The sequence below is a fragment of the Dermacentor albipictus genome, unplaced genomic scaffold (assembly GCF_038994185.2).
Source record: "Dermacentor albipictus isolate Rhodes 1998 colony unplaced genomic scaffold, USDA_Dalb.pri_finalv2 scaffold_20, whole genome shotgun sequence".
In the NCBI taxonomy this organism is placed as follows: domain Eukaryota; kingdom Metazoa; phylum Arthropoda; class Arachnida; order Ixodida; family Ixodidae; genus Dermacentor; species Dermacentor albipictus.
The window spans coordinates 5,937,814-5,956,981 of NW_027225574.1; the positions used below are offsets into that span (position 1 = coordinate 5,937,814).

The 19,168-nt window shown below is 46.1% G+C and overlaps 1 protein-coding gene and 1 long non-coding RNA gene across 3 annotated transcripts in view; one reads left to right on the forward strand and one right to left on the reverse strand.

Annotated features, from left to right (window-relative positions):
- The window catches only part of LOC135920054 (uncharacterized), a 50,021-nt gene that overhangs the window by 22,838 nt on the left and 8,015 nt on the right, over positions 1-19,168 (forward strand). For both annotated transcript variants that reach the window (XR_010570147.2, XR_011509785.1), the window contains exons 2-3: positions 11,220-11,284; positions 14,300-14,462. This is a non-coding gene — a long non-coding RNA (uncharacterized lncRNA). The remainder of the gene's footprint in view (positions 1-11,219; positions 11,285-14,299; positions 14,463-19,168) is intronic.
- Positions 12,418-12,942, reverse strand: LOC135920049 (uncharacterized). The gene has a single exon (XM_065454105.2). The coding sequence runs from the start codon at positions 12,940-12,942 to the stop codon at positions 12,418-12,420; it is 525 nt and encodes a 174-aa protein (XP_065310177.1).

The following is a 19,168-nucleotide window of genomic DNA, read 5'->3' on the forward strand; positions in this document are numbered from 1 at the left end:
TTAGTAACTTGCGATTCGCTGATGATATTGCCTTGCTTAGTAACTCAGGGGACCAATTGCAATGCATGCTCACTGACCTGGAGAGGCAAAGCAGAAGTGGGTCTAAAAATGAATCTGCAGAAAACTAAAGTAATGTTTAACAGTCTCGGAAGAGAACAGCAATTTACAATAGGCAGCGAGGCACTGGAAGTCGTAAGGGAATACACCTACTTGGGGCAGGTAGTGATGGCGGATCCGGATCATGAGACGGAAATAATCAGGAGAATAAGAATGGGCTGGGGTGCGTTTGGCAGGCATTCTCAGATCATGAACAGCAGGTTGCCATTATCCCTCAAGAGAAAAGTATATAATAGCTGTGTCTTACCAGTACTCGCCTATGGGGCAGAAACCTGGAGGCTTACGAAAAGAGTTCTACTCAAATTGAGGACCACGCAACGAGCTATGGAAAGAAGAATGATAGGTGTAACGTTAAGGGATAAGAAAAGAGCAGATTGGGTCAGGGAACAAACGCGAGTTAATGACATCTTAGTTGAAATCAAGAAAAAGAAATGGGCATGGGCAGGACATGTAATGAGGAGGGAAGATAACCGATGGTCATTAATTGTTACGGACTGGATCCCAAGGGTAGGGAAGCGTAGCAGGGGGCGGCAGAAAGTTAGGTGGGCGGATGAGATTAAGAAGTTTGCAAGGACAACATGGCCACAATTAGTACATGACAGGGGCAGTTGGAGAAGTATGGGAGAGGCCTTTGCCCTGTAGTGGGCGTAACCAGGCTGATGATGATGATCATGATGACTTGTCTTTATCGGGCGACACGTTTTGCCGCCTAACAATTGTTATCGCACAGCGCGGGACGCGCCTGCATGTATCTGAAGTTTCTGGAAAGTTATCGATGCTTCTAGCCGCTGTCTGTTGTCGCCGAACTTTGTGTTATCTGACTTCAACGCTTGACACGAATGGTGTAGAACTTTGTGGAAGGCGTGCGGGTCCCAACGAGTAATCTGGAACATTCGATGACTGCTGTATAAAAGCCGACGCGTTTGACCAGCTGATCAGATTTTCGACGATCGACGACCGCGTTCGCCGCTATCGTTGTGCTATAAGTATAGCCTCATTTGTGTGCACAGGTTCACCCAATAAAAGTTAGTTTTGTGTTTCACAGTATTGCTACTGTGTTCTTTGACGTCACGATCTCGTGACATCTGGTGGAGGTGCTTGTGCGTTCATGTACCGAACGCCCCCGCAAAGCCGCGATCCAAGCCCGAAGCCCGACGACAAAACCAACGTCGCCCAAGACCAGCGTGCTAGCAGCCGACTGCAAGGACTGCCCCCAGAGCACGGCCTTCTACCTGAGACGAGCCGGAAGATTGCCACCAAATCCACCCCAATGGCAGCCCCGACGTCCCCCGTCGTGCTGCAGCAGCCCAGGGAGCCTCCGACGTTCCGCCGTTCAACTTTCGAGGACCCAAAAAGCTGGCTTGAGACGTACGGCAGGGTCGCTACGTTTAACAACTGGAACAGCGACGAGAAACTGCGATATGTCTTCTTCGCATTGGAAGACGCGGCCAGGACGTGGTTCGAGAACCGAGAAGCCACCTTAACGACCTGGGAACTTTTCCGTAGCGGCTTCCTGCAAATATTTACAAGCGTCGTGCGAAAAGAGCGAGCCCAAGCTCTACTGGAGACCAGAGCGCAGCTGCCGGATGAGACGATTGCGATCTTCACTGAGGAAATGAGCCGTCTGTTCCGCCACGCCGACCCGGAAATGTCCGAGGAGAAGAAAGTCCGCCTGCTGATGCGTGGTGTAAAGGAGGAACTTTTCGGCGCAATGATACGAAGCCCAACGACGACCGTAGAAGATTTCCTTCGCGAGGCCACGAACATTGGGAAGACACTCGAAATGCAGAACCGGGAATTCAACCGCCGCACGAGGTCGACAAACTACGCCAGAGTTCCGGCACTGGCCACCGACGACCTGCGCGAGACCATCAGGGCAGTCGTATGAGAGGAGCTTCAAAGGATCTTCCCTTCATCGCAACCTCAAGTGGCCACAGTCGCCGAAATTGTCAAAGAAGTTCAGCGATCGCTCGGAGTTCCCGAGTTAGAACCACAATCATCGCAGCCCCAGCCAGAAGCGATGACCTACGCCGCTGTCGCCCGCCGTCAAGGTTCCCCTCCACGACCGCACCAGGCCCTCCAACGCCGCAATTCCGTCGACCACCGCCGCCGCCGCCATCACACCCACCCATCGCCCAGCGTAGCTACCCGAGAAAGACAGACATTTGGCGAGCCCCCGACCACCGCCCGCTCTGCTATCACTGCGGAGAAGCCGGCCATGTGTATCGCCGATGCCCATACCGCGACATGGGACTGAGAGGGTTCGCCGTCAACGCGCCGCGTCCACAGCTTGGAGAGCGCCCTCGTGATATCGCCGACCACCTCGGCGCTACTCAGGGAGCCCTCGACGACCGTCCCGTTCGCCGTCACCAGGCCGCTACCTGTCGCCGCAGCGCCGACCATACACCGGCCCAGCCCGGGGCCGCTCTGCGAGCCCATATCCGGAAAACTAAAAGCAGCAACCGATGGAGGTGCGGTTGCTGTTCGTCGAACTGACGAAGATCCTCCGCCGCTGACGAAGACGATGAAGAAACCATCTCGACGACCTAATGACGACACGCCGCCGTCCCGAAGAAGTCGGGAAGCCAAGACTGTTTAATATATATTTCCTTGGTCTTTCTTGTGACAGAGACGTGGATAACGACTTAAATGACATCCCACTGTTGGACAAAACGATATATCTTAAACCTTTGACTGAAGTTGAAGTAATGACAACTTTCACAGAGCTCAAAAATAGTACCTCACGTGATATAGATGGACTACAAAAACGGCCCATAAAATCAATTCTGGATATTACTTTGCCCTACATCACTGACATCATCAATCTCTGTATTGCAAATGCTGTATTTCCTCATGGAATGCAAGTTGCGCGCTGTTCTGTACTTTTCCAGAAGGGAGATAGGAACCAGTTAGGCAATTACCGCCCAATATCCATACTTCCAATATTCTCAAAGGTATTAGAAAAAGCTCTTCACAAACAGTTTACAGAATTTGAATCCAACCATCATATACTCACCAAATCACAATATGGGTTTAGAAAGCACCTTTCAACAGAATTCGCACTCTTAGAACAGAAGGAATATATACTAAAACAATTTGAACATAACAGTATAGTCTTGGGTATTTTCATTGATTTTACAAAAGCGTTTGACCTTACAAATCATGAATTAATTCTCCGGAAGCTTGAACGATACGGTTATCGCGGGCACGCAGCATCCATAGTCAAATTGTATCTGGAATATCGCCGACAAGCTGTAACTGTCAATGGCTTCATCTCACAAACTCTCCCTGTCCGCTGCGGTGTTCCGCAAGGAAGTATACTCGGTCCATTTCTCTTCAATCTTTATATCAATGACATCGTCAACGTATTTCCCCTCGCAAAATTTATCATATACGCAGATGATACGAGCATATTCTTATCCGGCAAAAATGTCAATAATCTAATAGATTCAGCAAACTGCATGCTCAAACACCTAGACAAATGGACACAAAATAATGCATTGCAAATTAATGTGAGCAAAACAAAAGCAGTTGTTTTTAGGGCCAAGAATAAACAAGTTACTCTGACAAAAGAAATATACTTCAGATCTTGTCCGCTAGAAATAGTACCCCAGTTTAAAACTCTGGGCGTTGTGTTTGACCAGCAGATGTCCTGGGACGATCATGTGGCCCACATTACTTCCAAATTATCACAAATAATTGCTCTGCTCTATCGCAACCGCGAAATATTACCCTCTTGTGTTATGATGTTAGTTTATTACTCTTTATTTAATTCTCACCTTAACTATTGTAGCCTTATCTGGGCAACTACAACACAGGCAAACCTGAACAAATTACTTGTATTACAAAAAAAAGCAATGCGGATTGTTAAGAAATTACCGACGTTGCATCATACAAGAGAAATATTTTTAGAACACAAAATAGTTCCAGTAACAAAAATCTACGACTATCACCTCAGCCGAACACTTAAACAAGAACATTTAAGCAAAACATCTTTTATTCAAGCTCTTTCAGGCCTGAGAAGGCGTGAACAAAGCTACAACACAAGAAATGAGGATATGTGGGAAATTAAAACATTTCGAACAACATATGGGCTACAAACGTTAGAACACCGGCTTCCACAACTTCTTAATGACCTATTGAGACAGGATATAATACTTCAAAATGCCACATTTCCGACACTCTTGGCTTACTTTCTTTCCTAAACTTTTTCTTGTTATTTCTTTATGCAACTAAAGCCAAATCGCTTTACAGAGGTATGGTGTTAATCGGTGTTATTCCTGTTTTTTTTTCCTGTTAAAGTGCCTTTGCCATGTCATTGCATTGTGTAAACCATTAAAAGCCTTCATTTCTTTATTTGCCATGTGAGCATGACTTAATTCTTTTTTTAAAGTTATGTACCAGATGCAGCCTTTATGTAATATGTTTATATATCGCTATGTGGTGTAATGTGACCGCCGTGGGCAGTGTTTGTTTTTGTGTATCTTCTTTTTTATGACTTTGTATGCTACTGCCAAATAAGGGGGGCCGTTGCTCTGTCAAGCTGTTGAAAGACAGCTTTTACTTCGGTCCCCCTGCATCATCATGTATAACGTGATGGTCGAAAATAAACTTACACCGACGAAAAACGACTTGATGACGCAACGTTCCAGCTTCAGTTCAACACGACGCAGCCGTGATCCGACGCCAAGACCCAACTGCAACGCCAGACAAAGAACCACCGACATCGACGTGCTTCTCGACGGCCACGCAGTCACTGCCTTAGTCGACACAGGGGCCGATTACTCTGTAATGAGTGGACATATCGCCGCCCAGTTGAAGAAGGTTAAGACTGCATGGGAGCGTCCCCAAATTCGGACCGCTGGAGGACACCTCATTACGCCAACTGGAATCTGCACGGCAAGAATTACCGTTCGTGACCGGACTTACCCTGCCACCTTCGTTATCCTCCAACAGTGTTCGGGAGACGTCATTCTCGGCATGGACTTCCTGAACCAACACGGCGCAATCATTGACCTGAAGTCGAAGTCCATAACGCTGTCGGATGATCGAGTGACACCACCGGAGAGCTCTAGTAGTCACCATGCCTTAAGTGTGCTCGAAAGTCAAATCAGCACCCCGCCTCACTCCAGCATTGTCATATCCGTAGGCACCAAAATGCCTGCCCACGTAGAAGGCGTCATCGAGGGTGACCAATGTCTACTGCTAGACTTTGAAATGTGCGTCGCAAGAGGGATCGCTCGACTGCATGGAGGGAAAACTGAAGTGTTGCTGACAAACTTCAGCCAGGAGTTCAAGCACATCAACAAGGGCACGACGATCGCGTACATCAAGGAAATTATGGAAACCAAACCAGTAATGCATTTGTGCTCTTGGATTCCGCCGCATCTAGCCCGACGACCATGGTTCCCGAACCAGACTACGACAATAATCCAAGTCTTCCCGTGATTAAGCAACAGCAGCTCAGAAGTCTGCTCCAACGATACAAAGGCTGCTTTTCGACGTCATCGAGGATTCGACAAACACCAGTCGCCAAGCATCGCATAATAACCGAGGAGAGCACTCGACCACTCCGGCAGAGCCCTTACCGAGTTTCGCCGCGAGAACGTGAAGCTGTAAGACAACAAGTCGAGCAAATGCTGCGCGACGACATCATCCAGCCGTCGAAAAGCCCGTGGGCATCCCCTGTTGTCATGGTGAAGAAAAAGGACGGCACCTTACGTTTCTGCGTCGATTATCGTCGACTGAACAAAATCACAAAAAGGATGTATACCCCCTACCACGGATAGACGACGCATTAGATCGGCTCTGCAACGCAAAATACTTCTCGTCGATGGATCTCAAGTCTGGCTACTGGCAAATAGAAGCCGACGAGAGAGATCGCGAAAAGACCGCCTTTATCATGCCAGACGGCCTCTATGAGTTCAAGGTCATGCCATTCGGACTCTGCTCGGCGCCTGCAACTTTCCAGCGCGTCATGGACATGGTGTTAGCAGGATTGAAGTGGCGGACCTGCCTTGGTTAGTTGGATGACGTCGTCGTCTTCGCCGAAAATTTCGACGATCACCTTAGGCGGCTTGCGACAGTACTAGAGGCCATCAAGTCATCAGGGCTCACTCTGAAGCCAGAAAAGTACCGCTTCGCTTACGATGAGCTTCTGTTCCTAGGCCACGTCATCAGCAAGTCTGGAGTTCGCCCCGACCTGCAGAAGACAGCTGCCATTGCAAAGTTCCCGCAGCCCACCGACAAGAAGGCAGTGCGTAAATTTCTTGGCATGTGTGCCTACTACAGGCGATTTGTCAAGCATTTTTCACGTATCGCTGAGCCGCTGACACAGCTAACTAAATGTGACGTCGAGTTCAAGTGGGAAACGCCGCAGGCCGACACATTTCAAGAAAAACGTCGCATGCAGTCACCGCCGGTACTTGCGCACTTCGGCGAGTACGCCGATACAGAAGTTCATACTGACGCCAGTAGTCTAGGCCTCGGTGCCGTGCTAGCCCAGAGAAAAGATCGTCATGAACACGTGATAGCTTACGCTAGCCGGTCGTTGTCAAAAGCGGAAGGCAATTATTCTACAACCGAAAAGGAATGCCTCGCCATCGTTTGGGCTACAGCGAAATTTTGCCCGTACGTATATGGCAGGCCATTCAAAGTCGTCAGTGACCATCACACTTTGTGTTGGCTAGCGAATGTAAAGGATCCTTCAGGATGGCTGGCGCGGTGGAGCCTAAGACTGCAAGAATATGATATCACTGTAACGTATAAGTCCAGACGAAAACACTCTGATGCCGCTTGCCTTTCACGCGCCCCCATTAACTCGCCGCCGCAAGATGACGAGGATGAAGACGCCTTCCTTGGCATATAAAGCGCGGAAGACTTCGCTGAACAGCAGCGAGCAGACCCAGAGTTGAAAAACCTCATCGAGTATTTGGAAGGGCACACCGACGTTGACCCTAGGGCACTTAAGCGAGGATTATCTTCGTTCTCGCTTGAAAACAACCTACTCGTAAAGAAGAACTTCTCACCAGTGCGCGCCAACTATCTTCTTGTTGTCCCGTCAGGACTGCGTCCAGAAGTATTGCACGCCCTACACGACGATCCAACCGCTTCGCACCTTGGATTCTCCCGGACGCTGTCGAGGATACAGGAAAGGTATTATTGGCCGCGCCTGACCGCCGACGTCACCCGTTATGTCAGAACATAGCGAGACTGTCAGCGACCCAAGACACCACCGACAAGACCAGCCCGATTACTACAGCCAATCGAGCTTCCTTGCCGACCATTCCAGCAGATCGGGATGGACTTGTTGGGACCCTTTCCGACGTCAACAATCGGAAATAAGTGGATCGTCATGGCGACGGACTACCTCACCCGCTTCGCTGAAACTAAAGCACTGCCGAAAGGTAGCGCCGCCGAAGTAGCGAGATTCTTTGTCGGAAACGTCCTGCTGCGACATGGTGCCCCAGAAATCCTCATCACCGACAGAGGAACGGCCTTTACAGCGGAGCTCACCCAGGCCATTCTGCAATACAGTCAGACAAGGCACAGGAAGACAACTGCCTACCACCCACAGACGAATGGTCTTACGGAGCGGCTGAATAAGACTCTCGCCGACATGCTAGCAATGTACGTCGACGTCGAACACAAGACCTGGGATGCCGTCATGCCGTACGTAACATTCGCTTACAACATGGCGGTGCAAGAAACAACACAGATCACCCCGTTCAAGTTGGTTTACAGTAGGAACCCGTCGACAACGCTCGACACCATGCTGCCGCACGTAACTGACGAAGAGAGTCTTGACGTCGCTACCTATCTCGAGCGCGCCGAAGAAGCCCTACAGCTCGCCCGCCTGCGAATCAAGAAGCAGCAGAGGACCGACAGCCGGCACTACAACCTCCGACGACGCTTCGTCGAGTACCAGCCCGGCGACCGTGGTTGGGTATGGACCCCGATACGCCGACGAGGACTGAGTGAGAAACTATTGCGACGCTATTTCGGACCCTACAAGGTCATCCAACGTATTGGCGCACTGGAGTATGAGGTCGTGCCAGACGGCATTTCGCATTCACAGCGACGTCGCGCACGACCTGAAGTGGTCCACGTGGTGCGTCGTAAACCGTTTTACGCACGCTAACGAACATTCCTTATTTTGTTTTTTTTTTGCTTTGCTACAAGTGCTTATTTATTACTTTCGTTGTTTGCAGCATCGGGTCGATGCTTTTTAAGAGGGGGGTATTGACACGTGTACTTGTCTTTATCGGGCGACACGTTTTGCCGCCTAACAAATGTTATCGCACAGCGCGGGACGCGCCTGCATGTATCCAAAGTTTCTGGAAAGTTATCGATGCTTTTATTCGCTGTGTGTCGTCGCCGAACCTTGTGTTATCTGACTTCATCGCTTGACACGAATGGTATAGAACTTTGTAGAAGGCATGCTGGTCCCAACGATTAACCTGGAACATTCGATGACTGCTGTATAAAAGCCGACGCGCTTGAACCACTGATCAGATTTTCGACGATCGCCGACCGTGTTCGTCGCTATCGTTGTGGTATAAGTGTAGCCTCTTTTGTGGGCACAGGTTCGCTCAATAAAAGTTAGTTTTGTGTTTCACAGTATTGCTACTGTGTTCTTTGATGTCACGACCTCGTGACAATATGTATTCCCTTACCACTTCCAGTGCTTCGCATACCTATCGTAAACTGCTGTTCTAGAGACTGTTAAACATTACTTTAGTTTTCTGCAGAATAATTTGGAGGCCGACCCTTCTGCTTTGCCTCTCCAGATCAGTGGGCATGCATTGCAAGTGGTCCCCAAAGTTACGAAGCAAGGCAATATCATCAGCGAATCGCAAGTTGCTTAGGTATTCTCCATTAACACTTATCTCCAATTCTTCCCAATCCAAGTCTCTGGATAACTCCTGTAAACACGCTGTGAATAGCATTGGAGAGATCGTATCTCCCTGCCAGACGCCTTTCTTTATTGAGATTATGTTGCTTTCTTTATGGAGGACTACGGTGGCTGTGGAGCCGCTATAGATATCTTTCACTATTTTTACATATGGCTCGTTTACGCCTGATTCTGTAATGCCTCCATGACTGCTGAGGTTCCGACTGAATCAAACACTTTCTCGTCATCAATGAAAGCTATATATAACGGTTGGTTATATTCCGCACATTTCTCTATCCCCTGTTTGATAGTGTGAATATGGTCTATTGTTGAGTAGCCTTTACGGAATCCTGCCTGGTCTTTTGCTTGAGAGAAATCTAAGGTGTTCCTGATTCTATTTGCGATTACCTTAGTAAATAGCTTGTAGGGAACTGACAGTAATCTGATTGGTCTATAATTTTTCAAGTCTTTGGCGTCCCCTTTCTTATGGATTAGGATTATGCTAGCGTTCTTCCAAGATTCCGGTACACTCGAGGTCATGAGGCATTGCGTATACAGGGTGGCCAGTTGCCCTAGAACAATCTGTCCATTATCCTTTAACAAATCTGCTATTACCTGATCCTCCCCAGCTGACTTCCCCCTTTGCATAGCTCCCAAGGCTTTCTTTACTTCTTTTGGCGTTACCTGTGGATTTCGAATTCCTCTAGACTATTCTTTCTTCCATTATCGTCGTGGGTGCCACTGGTACTGTATAAATCTCTATAGAACTCCTCAGCCACTTGAACTATCTCATCCATATTAGTAATGATAGTGCCGGCTTTGTCTCTTAAGACATGCATCTGATTCTTGCCAATTCCTAGTTTCTTCTTAACTGCTTTTAGGCTTCTTCCGTTCCTGAGGGCATGTTCAATTCTATCTGTATTATACTTCCTTAGGTCAGCTGTCTTACGCTTGTTGATTAACTTCGAAAGTTCTGCCGGTTCTATTCTAGCTGTAGGGTTAGAGGCTTTCATGCATTGGCGTTTCTTGATCAGATATTTCGTCTCCGGACAGGCCACCATTGGAATATGAACCTGGCCATGTTTAACGCTAGAACGTTATCTAGTGAGGCGAGTCTAGCAGTGCTATTGGAGGAATTAGAGGGCAGTAAATGGGATATAATAGGGCTCTGTGAAGTTAGGAGGCCAAAAGAAGCATATAGAGTGCTAAAACGCGGGCACGTCCTGTGCCACCGGTGCTTAGCGGAGAGACGAGAACTAGGAGTCGGATACCTGATTAATAAGAATATAGCTGGTAACATACAGGAATTCTACAGCATTAACGAGAGGGTGGCAGGTCGTGTTGTGAAACTTAATAAGAGGTACAAAATTAAGGTTGTACAGGTTTACGCCCCTACATCCAGTCATGATGACCAGGAAGTCGAAAGCTTCTATGAAGACGTGGAATCGGCGATGGGTAGAGTGAAAACAAAATAGGCTATACTGATGGGCGACTTCAATGCCAAGGTGGGCAAGAAGCAGGCTGGAGACAATGCAGTGGGGGAATATGGCATAGGCACTAGGAATAGCAGGGGGAGTTATTAGTAGACTTTGCAGAACAGAATAATATGCGGATAATGAATACCTCCTCCTGCAAACGGGATAACTGAAAGTGGACATGGAGGAGCCCGAACGGCGAGACTAGAAATGAAATAGACTTCATACTCTGCGCTAACCCGGGTATCATACAAGATGTAGACGTGCTCGGCAAGGTACGCTGCAGTGACCATAGGATGGTAAGAACTCGAATTAGCCTAGACCTGAGGAGGGAACGGACGAAACTGGTACATAAGAAGCCGATCACTGAGTTAGCAGGAAGAGGGAAAATTGAGGAATTCCAGATCAAGCTGCAGAACAGGTATTCGGCTTTAACTCAGGAAGATGACCTTAGTGTTGAAGCAATGAACGACAATCTTGCGGGCATCATTAAGGAGTGTGCAATAGAATTCGGTGGTAACTCCGTTAGACAGGATACCAGTAAGCTACTAACTGTCAAGGCTAAATAAAAGCGTTGTTTTAAAAGTGGGAAAGTAGCAGTTTGTAGTAAGAACCAGCTTGAGAAATAGTAAGATCATAGTAAGATCAATGTTCTATCCAATGTTCACATCAAAAGATTTGTTATATATACATTCGATGTTCTTTATATATGCGCCTTCTCATATTATGCGCAGGTGACCTAGAGGTGACACAAGTCATCCACGCACAGGACGACTCCGAGGATGAAGCTGACCAAGAGGTGAGTGTTGAGCATTTCCCACTACCGTGGCTTCTTAAGAGGTTTCCCATGGAGTGTGAGTTTTGCTCTTTTTGTAAAGGGGCCGTTTTGATTTCATGACATGGCATTTTATGCATGTAGGATAACCATATACAACCTACGGCACTTAATTTTTAGCGACAGTGAAGCGACTTACCGAAAACCCTTCAAATTCATGCGGTGAAGTACAGCAGCTGCCGTTGGAGTTCCCGTTTCCCAGCCTTGTGATAAGTTTAAACAGAATTTTCGTGCTTTCCAAACACACACAATAGAGGAGGGGAATTTATATTTCCGAAAAACCTTTGCTATTTCCATTTTCATTCATTCGGCTACAGAAATGGAGAATATTGTCGACAGAGAATGTAGGCAAGCTTTCGATCATCTTTCATGCCTGAACTCCGCAAATATTACGTAAGCGCAACGTCACAGATATTGGAGGGCTTTCACTAAACATGCGCTTTTATGGCACAGATAGGGTAGTCCTCAATTTGCATCGTGACGGCGTTATGTGCCCAATGTGAAGGCGCTATGCCAAATTATTTCCTGGCTGAAAACAGTGCCTACTTTTTCAACAAATTGGCTTTCACATTTAGCACAAGGAGACTTCGAAATGATGCAAGAAGCCCGCTGAAAATTCTTTTAGTTAGTGATAGTGCATCCTGTAGCATTCAAGCTGCCGTGAAGTCTGATGATCAATGTGTCACTTAAAAAATTTTACCGCAGTGGGCTTTAAAACAATGTTATCAAGGCACTCAACTGCTAGAGCTCTCATTAGAGCTCTTCGTTTGCAAGCTCGTGATAAGCTCGCTTTCCTTGTAAAGCATCATCGAGAATGGCAGTATATGGTGATATATACACTCCTTTGTTTGTTCTAATTCATTTGATTTATAACAGGCTGAACACCGTGGAGAGAAAATGAAGTGTAAGCTATCAGTTATATTTGATTCAGAAACTCCGACCATTTAGACTTGCATCTGTTACTTCACACCTCTACAGTCCAGCCCACATATAACGAACTTGATCGTCACGTGGCATTTGTTCGTTGTATCCAAAGTTCGTACTAAGTGGACCACCTATAATACGGGAAAAAAGAGCAAGCGAGACGAAAGTTCAATTTATTTTTGAAAAAAGCCCGTGATGCACGTCTGCTTCTTCAAAGCTGATCGCATCACTGCCATTTCTAATTTTTCCAGCGCGGTGATATGTTCATCGCCAAGGCCTCTGCAGCACACGAGTTCCTTAAGCGACGCGATGTAACCGATCGCGCTTGAAGCGTTCACAGCAAGCGGTGGTAGAGCAGCATCCTCGTCACCGTCCTCGTCGATCTCTGGGCAGTCAGGAAGGGCTCGCATTTCACGCACAATAGCTTCGTCAGTGCATGGCTCCGCAATGTCGGCGTCGTCATGAGCAGAAACGAAATCGTCCCAGGCAACGTCAGGTCCGGCCAGCTGCGTGTCAACGACGCGTTGCCACAAGTCCTGGTACGACCGGCCTTCCGGTGGGTGATCTATGGCGTCCTCGGTGCCTGGGCCCATAAAACCCGCCTTGCGGAAGCAATTTTCTATGCACTCCGCGGTGAGTTCCATCCACGCCGCTTTCAACGTGTCCACGGCGGCAAGCAAGCTGATGCGAACTGGCATGGCAGCATCAATCGCGATCAACAAGCGTTGGATGACGCGCCGCCGGTAGCACACCTTGAACGCATGAATTATGCCCATATCCAGCGGCTCGGTCGCTGGATATGGGCCCCTGTAGTTGACCGCCGGCTCGGTCAACTACAGGGGCCTGACAGCTTCGCGTTCGCTCTAACCGAGTGTTGAGGCCACAACAGTTCGTTCTATGTGAGACACTGTGCCATTGCCCCAATATATATTTTGACGGTAGCACCGCCCTCGTTCGTACTAAGCGAGCGTTCGTTATATCTGCGGCTGTTATAAGTGGGCTGGACTGTATATGCATTATGTTGCCATAAGAATGCTGATTACTGTCGAGAGAAAATAAAGGGGAAGTTTTCAATTATATCTGATGCCATAACTCAAAGAATAACAATATATATGCGTAGCGTCATAGATTTTGCAGTGCTTTCTATAAATATGGGCTGTTAGGCGCAAACAAAATAGTCAACAATTTCCATCTGATGATAGTATAGCACATACGTGAAGTCATTAGGTCGCTAAGCATTTGCTTGTAGATAAGAGAGCCTAGTTTCTGAATGAAATTGCTTTGATTCAAAGTTAATTTCATTCACAGTCGGATATCTGCAATTAGCTGTTTCTTAGGTCCGCAATGAGACGGTGACAGATGACACTGATGGGCAGACTTCGAGTAAAACAAAAAATACAAAATGACTGCGATGACTCCTGAGAAATGAAGAGTTCAACGTGAAACACTTATTCAAGCTATTTTTGCGCGTACGAACGTTTAAAAGTATTCATTTTTTCCCAATACATTCACAAATAGGAATGTATTACCGCGTGATTATGTCCTCCTTTCCCCTAATGAGTGATTTGGACCGTCAGAATGCACTGTCTGTGATCTGTTGTTAACGTTGCTCGTTGCTTCTTTTCTTTCATGGCTTTTTTTATACGCGTAATATCTCGTTCAATTTTCTATGAGCACGCATAGACCATGTTTAATGTCTATCGGGCAATACGCGGGCTTTTTGTCAAGGTCGAATATTTTTGTCCTTTTTGTATTCTGCCTCTCCTGCTTGGACTGTATTCGGTAAGCAGTATGTGATAAATAAATAAATTTAGGCTATTCATCTGTTGATGGCAAATGAGATGTATGGAAATGGATGATAGATTTAACGGAAACTACCACTTTACCACCTGAAATGTTGGAAAAAGCAAAAGCCGTCCATGTAATGACGATAGCGTTCGGCTTCTACGGAGTTGGTTGTTGTTGAGAGCACCTAGTTTCAAGACAGATTTTCTGTCATATAATATCTATGGCAGCGGAAAATACAGCGCATGAACCGGCTTGATTATTTTGCAGTTAACAGCCTACGTCCTGCATTATCCCTGCAGACATGAATTTTGAGAGGCTATGTGTCAAAGTTACATGAGGGGGCCAAAGACAGAGACTGACTGAAAACGTCATAAAATTCTGCGATGAGGTACAGAAGCTGTCCTTGGAGTTCACGGTGTCTAGCCCTGTGGTAAGTTTAAACGGAATTTTCTTTCTTTCTAAGTATACTCGATAGAGGAGGGAAACTTATACTTAGAAAAAGGAGCTCTATTTCAATTTCAAATTCATCCGGCATGAATTATGCAGTTTACTGTCGACAGAGAATGACCGGCAGGGTTTCAATCATCTTTCATGGCTGAGCTCCGGGAGTAATAAATCAGTGCAATGTCACACATTATGGAGTTCTTCCTGTATATTTGGGCAGTTATGGAACTGATAAAGTAGTCCACACTTTCCACCATGACGGCATTAGAGTACGCCTCCACATGACGGCATGTGGAGGCGTTGTGCCACTAAGAATAACGCGTCTAGTTTCTAAACGAATTTGAGTTCACTATAAGGGTATAGATACTTCAAAACGAGGCATCGCCTAGACTAAAGGTCTGGAGGCTTGCGAGTAAACCTGGAGGCTTACGAAATGGGGTCTACTTAAATTGAGGACGAACCAACGAGCTATGGAAAGAATGATGGGTGTAACGTTGAGGGGTATAAGAGGAGAGCAGATTAGGTGAGGGAATAAACGCAAGTTAATGACATCTTAGTTGAAATAAAGAAAAAGAAATGGGCATGGGCACGGCATGTAATGAGGAATGAAGATAACGGATGGTTATTAACGGTTACGGACTGGATTCCAAGAGAAGGGAAGCGTAGCAGGGGGTGGCAGAAAGTTAGGTACGTGGATGACATTAAGACGTTTGCAGGGACAACATGGACGCAATTAGTACAGGACTGGGGTAGTTTGAGAAGCATGGGAGATGCCTGTGCCCTGCAGTGGGCGTAGCCAGGCTGACGTTGATGATGATGATTATGATGATGATTTGTGAAAGTAGATTGAAAGTAGATTTGTGATGATGATGTGAAAGTAGTAGTAGAAAGAAGTAGACGTAACGTCCAATCAGTCATAAAGTCGCATGGAATGATGATGAACATGTTACCCAAAAAATTTGTTTCAAAGGGCTACAAAAGGTGTGTGAAGACAGCAAATTCCAACAGTTCTCATTGCAGCTCATAGTTTCACTCCCTGTGGTGCGCTCAAGCGTACGTTTATTGCTTCCTTCGGAAAAAAAGCTTTTGAGAATGGCAAGATATGCTGTTATATCTCTTCTTTCTCTATTTTCAGTCATTTGGCCCAAAGTGGCTGTTTAGTGTAGAAAGAAAATGGTCAAGCTTTCAATTGTCTTTCATGACTGAACTCCAACAATTTATATTTTGAAATATCCTTTCTTATCTCTATTTTAATACATTCGTGGTAAAAATGCTCATTGCTGTCGAGAGAAAATGAAAGACAAGTTTCCAACAATACCTTGATTTGGGCGAGTTGGTTAATCTTGAAAGTTTTCATAAAAAAGCGCTAAAGACGAAGACGGAGTCGAAGGAACACATACGACAGGACTGCTTTGGGTACCGGGACATGATGGGTTGCTCTTGAATCAAATGGCTGATTCACACGCACGAGCATCCCTCAATGGCCCTATCCAATCTGTTTTGCGGACATCAACAGATGTCATCGCGGCTAGGTACAGAAGTTTCGATATATCTGAAAACTCTGCAATATCCATGCTAACAACGTCTTCTGAATTCCGCCACCTCTGCTTCCCATGGAATAGTAAGGGGTATCCTTCAAGGGAATTAGAAGTTTCTTTAACAAAATAGAGATGTCGTATGCCTCCTCTAAATTTTTAGTTACACTGGTCTAGTCTCGCTATGTCCCCTCAATGTTCTTTTTGCAGTGCACCTGAAACTATCAAACATAATTTTATCTCGTGCCGGCGCTTTATAAGATAAAGAAAGCTTTTAGAATACCCATTTACCAAACTTGGGCTATCACTAACTTTGGCAACCATTCTTTCTTTTGGGGCGACTTCACTGGGATCCAGCCACAGGGATGCTTTTCTTGCAGTTTACAATTTTATTAGAGAGACCGTAAGAGTACTTTGCTGAATTTCTAAAATTATCCATAATATCTATTATTTGATTTCTTTACATTAACTTATTTTATCAAAATTCTTAACAATATTTTCATTACACTTCTAAATTACAGTTCTATCGTCTACGCTCCACTATTCAACTCTCATCATCATCATCAGCCTGGTTACGCCCACTACAGGGCAAAGGCCTCTCCCATACTTCTCCAACTGCCCCTGTCATGTACTAATTGTGGCCATGTTGTCCTTGCAAACTTCTTAATCTCATCCGCCCACCTAACTTTCTGCCGCCCTCTGCTACGCTTCCCTTCCCTTGGAATCCAGGCCGTAACCCTTAATGACCATCGGTTATCTTCCCTCCTCATTGCATGTCCGGCCTATGCCCATTTCTTTTTCTTGATGTCAACTAAGATATCTAACTCGAGTTTGTTCCCTCACCCAATCTGCTCTTTTTTTTTATCCCTTAACGTTACACCTATCATTCTTCTTTGCATAGCTCGTTGCGTCGTTCTCAATTTCAGTAGAACCCTTTTCGTAAGCCTCCAGGTTTCTGCCCCGTAAGTGAGTACTGGTAAGACACAGCTGTTATATACTTTTCTCTTGAGGGATAATGGCAACCTGCTTTTCATGATCTGAGAATGCCTGCCAAACGCACCCCAGACCATTCTTCAAATCTAGTTGCGTTTAACGTCTAAGCATACGGAAAACCGCCTGCTTCTTGGCCAATCCTCCATAGTGGGTACGCGCCATTGTTTAGGATACAAGACAAGACAAGTATGGGCGCTTCTTCCAACTGGGGTTTATTACAAACGGTGATCTATTTATGCTCTGCGCATCAATTATATCATGGACTTTATGGAGGTATGGAATTAGATGTACAGGTCTGTTGTCGCGATCTTTAGCTGGGCACTTCCTTCCCCGTTTGAGTTTTTGAAGCGATGTTTCGCAGACAGATGAAATGACAGACACTGGAAATCCAGCAAGTTTCAATCTGTCTACTTGGCTAGACATACTATGCTCAATTTGGTGAACACATGACTTTTGCAAAGCAGACTGAATGCACGTGGTGGCTATGCCCTTTTTTATCAATTTCGAATGTGGGCTTTAGAAAGGCAAGACACTTATTTTTGATCTTGGATTGTATCTCCAGCTTACGTGGCCGTCTGAGGAAAATAAAATTTGAAGATATAGAAACTGAATACAGTTGTCATTGGGCAGCTCAAAAGTAAACTTGAGCCCCTGGGAAAATTTGTCGAAAATTTTGAACAATCTGCTACAGCACCATCAAAACACCGGACTGGTGAATTGTTAAGGACTATTAGATAGTCGTCGACATAGCTAAATACACGAATGACTGATTTTCGAGTTCGCTCCGCATTAACGCGGTTGTCAAAGGACGCTAAAACATCACATAATAATGGGGCTATTAATGAGCCAATACAGATTCCTGTGCGTGGAATGTAATAACAGCCATTGTGACTAATGGCAGTCGAATCCAAGTAAAATTCTAACAAGGTTTAAGAATTGTCGCAGTTCATGCATACTAAGTTCTGGAATTTCAGTTCACCCATTTCATCAATTTTTTCGCGAACAGCACACAGAATGCCTTCTCGCGTCACAGAATATTATAAGTCTTCAACGTCTAGTGAGAAAGCTGTGGCCACAGATCCCAGACCATCTTGCAGTTCTAAGATAACGTCATCGGAACACCTCAGCATGAAGGGCTTCGATTAGTAGTCGTTTCAGGTGCGCTTGAAGGAACCGTCCTATTTGGGGCTGCCACGACGCCTTCTCTGAGACGATTACGCGCAAAGGATATCCGGCCTTATGGGTCTTGCATGCCAAGAAGGCTTCCAGGTAATTATTTCCCGCAGATTTCGCGCACTTTTTTACAAAGTCCAATTGCATATCTTTCAACAGCTTTAGTGCTGCTTTCTTTTGTTTCTCCTGGTTAAAGTCGGTCACCTTGATGTTGTTGTTTATAGCTTCGTTAGCCTTCTCTTTCATCAGGTTTTCTGGCAAGTCCACGAATCCTCCTTCTTTATCTGCCTGGAGAATGGTCAATTTTTTGTCCTTCAGGCAAGTCACTATCCGCTTGAGCGGTGGTCTGGACGCCGTTCCACAATCAGCTTTCTTCAGGACGCCATCCACGGCTTCGCTGATGACTCGATCACGTTCACTTTCTTCTCCTCTAACGCCTACGTTTCTTGCTATAGCCAAGAGCTGCTGCCCGCTGAGGTGCGGCTCGAAACTGTATTTCGGGCCTTTCTCGAGGATCTTGCTTATGGTGCCAAGTAGACTAGCGTCTCCAATGATGATGACCGTGTTTGCTTTCGAACTTCTTGCCGGCTGTTTAGGTAACGTGAGCCTTGTACGTTCCCAAATGAATTCCGTAGTCTGCCCTGCTAGATTTTTGTAGTATCTCAGCTTTTTCAGGTCGGGTCATTACCCTCATAAACTAACACCTTCAGCCAGTCATTGTAGATTTGGATTTGGCGCCACTTTTCCGATTTTAAGATCTTGCACATTCTGCGGACGTGAGCTCAGAATGGCTTGACAAGCCCGAAAATGGCCTGAACTTTTGGATGCATGAGTTTTTTACTGAGGTAGTACGAGAACATTTTTTACTGACAGGTGCATATGGCAATAAGGTTGATGCATGTGATGGCAGGGTCGATTGTAGCCGCCGAAGAGAGGATAGAGCCCATTGTAGAAGAAATTTGTTGCAACAATACCCTGCTTTGGGTGAGTT